The 7,436-nt window shown below is 32.1% G+C and overlaps 1 protein-coding gene across 3 annotated transcripts; it reads left to right on the top strand.

The window, feature by feature from the left end:
- The first annotated feature begins 3,124 nt into the window (after positions 1-3,124).
- On the top strand, positions 3,125-6,715 carry LOC100815693 (GATA transcription factor 8). 3 transcript variants are annotated; one of them, XM_006589363.4, is made up of 3 exons: positions 3,125-3,164; positions 4,399-4,663; positions 5,489-6,715. In XM_006589363.4, exons 2-3 carry the CDS (start codon positions 4,421-4,423, stop codon positions 6,287-6,289), a joined length of 1,044 nt encoding a protein of 347 aa, XP_006589426.1. In that variant the 5' UTR covers positions 3,125-3,164; positions 4,399-4,420; the 3' UTR covers positions 6,290-6,715. The 3 variants fall into 3 exon arrangements, with proteins under 3 accessions (XP_006589426.1, XP_006589425.1, XP_040861798.1); XM_006589362.4 differs by lacking the exon at positions 3,125-3,164 and adding an exon at positions 3,254-3,612; XM_041005864.1 differs by lacking the exon at positions 3,125-3,164 and adding an exon at positions 3,622-3,914.
- The last annotated feature ends 721 nt before the right edge of the window (positions 6,716-7,436 follow it).

Raw genomic sequence — 7,436 nt, forward strand, 5'->3', positions numbered from 1 at the left:
AAACAGTATCATATATATCCTTAGATGTGAGATTGTTTAAATTTTGTAAATAAAAAATTATTTTTTAGAAGAATTTTTTTTCTTAAATTAATGCACACGGTGACTCGTTTTTAATTAATTAAGACTAAATGCGACTTCTTAATAGTAAGAGTCCTAGACAGAAAAATTGCCTAATCAAAGTAGGCCATTTTCTATTACATTTGTTTTATCTAACATCATCATGCGTTTGCAAAACTTGTCTCCAGGGTAATTTATTTATCTATGGCTAAAATAATTTTAAAAAATATGTCTTTTTAAAGTAATAAAAATAATTTATTAAAATTCTTGTAATTTTATTTAAAATTTATCATTCAAAATTTTCTACAAGTAAAATTATCTATCAAGTTATTGTTATTAATTTCATTTAATAATTCACTTTTAATTCTAAAAGAAAAAAAATGAAAATTTCATTTAATATTTTCTAGAAGGGACGACGAGAAAATACATTTTTATGAAAAGAAAGATAATAAGAGATTTCGTTGGTAAAAATATTTAGTAAATTTTAATAGGCTAATATTGTTCATTAAGTAGTTACTATTTTTTTTTTACATCTTTTCATTAAATATTCGATTGGTGTAAGTAAAAATTATTATTCCAGGTTTTTATTTGTCTTATTATAAGCTTTAGACATTAAAATGTTTAATTTCTACATACATTTACATTGTGAGAGTAAAAAAGGTATAAATTATAGTTTTTTTTAACAGATTCAAAATTACAGTTGATATAAATTTTATGGTAGCTATATATTATAAAAATTAAGAAAAAACATATATGTGGATGCTCAAATGCTAATTAACACCTAAAGATAGTTAATATATATATATATATATATATATATATATATATATATATATATATATATATTATAATAAGTGATATGATGTGATAAAAATATAACGTGTTGATGATCTTTCAAATATCATCACCCAAAATTTAATAAATTTATTATATATAATAATTTGTAAATGATTGACTATACAAACACATTTTACACTATCAATATATAGAATATCTGGTAAATTATCAATATATAAACTGTTTTCTCAAAATTTAATTTAATCTTTTTAAAAGAAAATTAAATTACATCTTAAAAGAATAATACCATGTCTTCTTATTAATCCTCTTAATATTATATAAAACGAGTATATATTAAATGAAAAATAGATGCATTTTAATGATTTAGAAATATAAAACACATCCATTTTGTACTATTTAAAAAGTAAAAGAGTTTGTAAAATAAGATTATAGGGAAATTTAGAATTTTTTGTCGCTAAAATAATCGTATGTAAAGTAATTGATAAATAAAAAGTATCTAATTTAATAATTGACTGAGATACATAAGACAACCCATCAGCATTTATAGTTAGAAATAATCTCTTTTAACTTGAATTGATCAATAAAGTAAATAAAATCTCCTCATAAAATCCATTTTAATGTCATGTATACTATCTGAAATTAATATTTGAAAAAATAATTAATTAATAATCATGTGGCGTTGTAAACAGTTGAACTTGATGATTAATTTGGAACAAAATTATTTCAAATTTAACTGCATTTATATTAAATGCTCACATAAAAATGTTTATCATTCATAATGATTTTACACTAAACATGTTATGTATGCATTATTTATTATCCAAATTAATTAATGATCTCAAGTTTTAAGATTCAAGTAAGCTTGTTCTCCTTTCTAAAATTAGGGCAACATGCATTATTCTATCTTTCACTTATATATATAAGATTCAATTATCTGATTAATTTAGTTGGTAATAATAAATTTATTTTAAATTTATAATTTTTTTAAAATTATTCTTGTCATTAATATTTCTCTATCTTTTAATAGTCTGATAATACATTTTTTTTCTTCTTTAAAAAAAATATATTTTTAGTCTAAAAATAATTTATAAAAAAATATTATATGTTGAATATTTTTGCGTATAAAAAAATATAATTTTAAATTTAAGACTTATAAATAGAAACAAAGGGAATAAAAAGCTTTGAGAATGTGGTAGTTTTTTTTTTTGAGTTGGTATTCTTATAATTATAATTTATAGATTATAGTTGTAAGAATATCTGTTAAATTAAACATGGCAATCAAGTAAAATTCTCTTGAAATTTATTTATTTTTAATTGTGTAAATTAAAAACAAATATAAAAAATTATAATAATTTATATAATATGTTCAACTAACTAAAGTTAGGCCTCTTTTAATATTACATTACATGTAAAGTAAAGCAAGTTTGAGAATGCTAATAAATAGAGTATCGTCGATGTAAATAAAAAGTGAAAAAAATAGTTTTCGTTATAAAAAAAAATACTTTTCTTTGTTAAAATAGAAAACCGGGCAAGTGGAACAGAAAATAGGGGGTTTGCTCAAAAGAATTTATAGAACTCTTGTTGGTTTTGAGCTGAAAACAAAGAATTTTCGTTTTATATTCAAAGTTAGGATTTCCGAAACTCCTATTGTTGTTGTATTCAAACTTGTCTTGAAACTAATTTTATCGGGATTGTCTCTTTCTTTATTTTCGAAACAAGAAAAAGCAAAATCCGCAAAAATGCAATCTGGAATTAAAATGGTCAAAAATAAAAAATATAGCAAACAAATAACTTTCAATTCGTCAATCATAATGTGGCAGGCAAGGGTAATACTACGCGTAATGTATTATAGTAAATCAGTAACTTTTATTTAATTTAATTTACGCGTAAATATAAATATAAATAAAATAACCCTATCCGAAATTACCACATCCAGCGTGGAATACAAAAGAATCATCGGTTTCTGACGCCGTAAACAAAGAGTTGTACAAATCGTAATAGTAACAACACTTTCCGTCCGAGTATGCTACGCGCTTCGAGGAGGAAGCTCGTAAACTCTGACTTTTGAACATTTTTATCGTACCCCAGGCAGTAATTTTTTTTGTTTTATTTAAGAAAAGCAGAAAACTAATAGTAGTAAAACACAAACAGACAAACAGTGTCTGAAACAACGGCGGTTAAAGCCTGACAAAACCCAAGTACACACAGCTTCTCCTTGCTCTATTTATTTATGCAAAGCCTGTGTCTTCTTACTTCTTAGCTTCTCTCTCTCTCAAATCAGTTGTTGCACTTCCCATCAAAGAAGAAAGGTAAAGACCCAATAAAAGTTGCCAATATTTCTCATGTTTGGTGTTACAATTTATTTTTAATTGTTTTGAATAGTATTTGGTTGGGGGTGGTATGGGAAATGGGAGTAGTAGTAGATTTGTTACATTATATGTTAGTAGTGTGGGGTGGAAGTCCGTGAATGGAGGTGAGAAGATGGAGACAGAGGGTATGTGGGGCCCGCGGTTTATCTGAGGAGAGAGAAACAAGACTTGAACATCACGACGTAGTAAAAGACAGCTAGCAATGAAGAAGGAGCCTCACCTACCAGTGCCCATCACTTTCTTCTCCTTCTCTCTTCCCATTTAAGCCTTCTTCACCCTCCTCTCTCTCCTTTCAAAAACTCACCCACTCTCAACTCAAACCTCCATCTCCATTTGGTGTGTGTAGTGGAGCTTTTCTACCTTCAAAGATTGCACCTTTACCCTTCAGGTTTGCTTTCTCAAGCTAACATTCTTTCATTTCCTCCACAACTTGTAATTTTCAACTTTACCCACCATCACAAACGCTGCTAGTGCTATCTTTTGCTTTTTCTCATCCAAGGGAATTCAATTTCAAGGACAATCAACAATTGGGGTCATACATATATACATGCATACCATTTTTCTTAAACCAAAATTTGTACTGATTCCATCCACTTTTAATGTTGTAATCTTTTTTTGTGTTTCCCTCTTGCTTATTTCAGTTTTCTTTCCAAAATATTGGAGGTTTTGAATTGCCAAATTACATACAAGGTTTGCTGGCTGGCCTTATTCAACTTTGCCTCAATTTTTAAAATGTTTCCATTTCCATTCAATTTTTTCTTTGGAAAAATGAGGAAGCGAAAAATGGGATTCCGTATCTTCAAATTGATTACTTCAAAGGAAACAAAAAAAAAAAAAAAGAGAAAGTGAAGGTCTTTCTGGATAATATCAAAATGCCATATTCATATTGTGATATTTGGACCAGCTCTCACTAACATGCGAAAATCTTCAATTTCGGATTTTCATTTCATAAACTAAGTAATAAGTAATTTAGTAATAAAAAAACGAGTCAGTTACCTTTTCTTAACTTTTGTCCCTCTCTCTCTCTCTCTAATTATTTCCAAAGAAAAATCTTTAAATGCCTAACATGCGCCACAATCTCCACATTCAACAAAAGCCGCTGTGATTTTTCTTTTTTCCATATTCATTTTCTGTTTCACACTCTAATTTTCTTTCCGCGTTTGAATTTTCTCAGGATATTTTCAATTGTCAAGAAAATGGTTGGACCTAACTTCATGGATGAGATAGACTGCGGCAGCTTCTTTGACCACATCGACGACCTTCTCGATTTTCCCGTCGAGGACGTCGACGGCGGCGCTGCCACCTTGCCTTCCGTCTCCGCCGGAAACAGCAACTCGCTGGCGAGCATCTGGCCCTCCGAGTCCGACTCGTTTCCCGCCTCCGACTCGGTGTTTTCCGGCAACAGTGCTTCGGACCTCTCGGCCGAGCTATCCGTTCCGGTGAGCTTTATGCATTTTTTTTTTGTTTAAAAGTTTTTGGCGCGTTCACATGAATTCGGTGAACTGCTCTGTAATTATATCAGCGCCCAATGTTTCACTAGCGTCCTTTGTGGCCGTTGGATTGATTCATTATGACATCACTGTTCATGTACGGATCTGATTGGCTGTTTTAAAAGTTTCCTTATTGCCAGCCTGGCTCTGTGCGTAAATAGATAACATGAAATTTTGGTTCTTCTTGTGGGGAGCATTGTTGAGTGATTGTCTTCACTTCTTAAATAGCGAAGTTTAAAAAAAAAATTGAATTTTGATGACATCGCAAAAATAAAAAATTCCAAAATATCTAGACAGTAGTCAAGGGAATTGTTTTTTTTCGTAAAGGATTGTACAAGTTGAAAAAATTTGAATTTAAATTTGAATTCACAATTATTTATTTTTTTTCTTCTTCTAGAAAAAAGGCATTTTAGTCATTTCAAATGACACTTAATTCTGTCGGTGACATGTGGCACAGCACATCCCCTCACTCTCCCATTATTTGAACATCATTATTGGATATCATGTGATTTTGCATGTGATGCCACCACCCACACAAATAATGAGCATTGAAAAATTGGTCACTCTAGCAATCCATGTTTGATGATACCCTTTTTACAGTGAACACAAATTCGTATTCCTCATTCAATTTGGAGAGCTCGGCATATTTATTTATACCTTATTTAGTGGCATGCAAAGATAGATAGGAATTATGCTATACTGAGTTTACATGTTTTGCTTGAACTGTAAATGCAAAATATGATTCTGATGAATGTGGTGATGCTGTTATTGCAGTATGAAGACATTGTCCAATTGGAATGGTTGTCCAACTTTGTGGAGGATTCCTTTTGTGGGGGGAGCCTAACAATGAACAAAGTGGAAGAGCCATCATGTACCACTAAGGAGGACTCGGTCAACACCCAATTTCACACATCAAGCCCAGTTTCTGTCCTCGAAAGTAGCAGTTCTTGCTCTGGTGGCAAGACTTTGCCACCTCGCAGTCCAGAGATTTACATCCCTGTGCCGTGTGGACGTGCACGCAGCAAGCGTCCACGTCCAGCAACCTTCAATCCTAGGCCTGCCATGAACCTTATTTCCCCTGCCTCCTCTTTTGTTGGGGAGAATATGCAGCCTAATGTCATATCATCCAAGGCCTCTTCAGATTCTGAGAATTTTGCTGAGTCTCAACTTGTTCCCAAGATGCCGAAGCTAGCTTCTGGGGAGCCTAAGAAGAAAAAGAAAGTGAAGGTGCCACTTCCAGTAGCTCCAGCTGATAACAATCAAAATGCCTCACAACCTGTTAGGAAATGCATGCATTGTGAGATAACCAAGACACCACAGTGGAGGGCAGGGCCAATGGGGCCAAAAACACTATGCAATGCATGTGGTGTTCGTTACAAGTCCGGCCGGCTCTTCCCCGAATACCGGCCTGCTGCAAGTCCAACTTTTTGCCCATCCGTGCACTCCAATTCTCATAAGAAGGTCCTGGAAATGAGATGCAGGGGATTTGACAAATCTGGTTTTGCAATCAATTCAGCTGCCTCACCTGAACTCATTCCAAACACTAACAGCAGCCTTACCCTGGAGTACATGTGATGTGAAGGAGGATTGATCCTTTGTTGGAAATTTCTCTTTCATTGCTGCCCTCTAGAGTCATGTCTTATGTTATTTCTTTTGATATTTCATTTCTTTGGTTCATTGGTTTTTGTACAGGGTTGGACTGGGGGAATAGGAGCAATAGATGATGATGATCTTATTTTAGCAGTTAGGGGAAGATTGTAATGAGAAGTGAGGAAAAAAAGGGTAGACATATGCAGGTCAAAAAGGGTAGGGTCTTAGGTCTAGTAATTGTAGGTCCCTTAAGGTCATTAGGAGTTGGTGTCTCGGTTGTTTTTTTTATTTTTCTTGGAATTCTTTTCATTTTTTTCCCTTTTTATATATATCCCTATTTGTGGGAATTCTTTTTGCAGTTCATTTTGTAGCAAAAATTTCGAGTTGAGTAAGAGAGTTTTTAATTTGTAATGCCCCGTTTGCTTTTTCTAAACATTGACCTATTATTTGCATATCTTTAATGTACATCTTCTATACACGTGGTAGATATATTTTTTAGTAAAACTTGTAGATGAAGTTTTTTGAAAGTTGGAGAGTATCATGAAGATTGCGAACATAGGTGGTATTAGATTCTTGCATATTTCCCATATTTTGTGCTGCGCAAAAATGTACCATAAATAGGCATTGTTACCCACCATTTTCGTTGTGCAAGTTGGTTGTGAGTGCTAACTATCCATGAAGGATAATTTGCTCCTTCAACAAAATTAGGAGGTTAAAAATGGCGATGTGGAAGAAGATTTCTAGTTCAGAAAAAATTTCTTTTGTGGTGATTACGCTGATTTGAGATCGAATGCCATGGTCAGCTGGCAAAAGAAAAGAAGAAAAAAAAATGATCCTTTTTAACAATGGAATGGGTAGTTTAAGAAAAAAGGAAAGACACCAGTTATCTTTTATTATAAATTACTTACATTGGCAGATATCTACCAGAACTAAAGATGTAGAGGGTGAACAAAATGATGATTCTTATTGGTGGGACTCATTCATGTTTTGAAAGGTAAGGACAATGCTTATATATAAATCTACCTATGGCTTTGAGGCTTATTCTATAGGATTTGGCAACATGTCATGATCTCTCACAACATTACAACTAACAACAAATTAAATGACACCTTACTAGTAAACTCAGTTGATT

Source organism: Glycine max, chromosome 10, assembly GCF_000004515.6.
Source record: "Glycine max cultivar Williams 82 chromosome 10, Glycine_max_v4.0, whole genome shotgun sequence".
Lineage (NCBI taxonomy): Eukaryota > Viridiplantae > Streptophyta > Magnoliopsida > Fabales > Fabaceae > Glycine > Glycine max.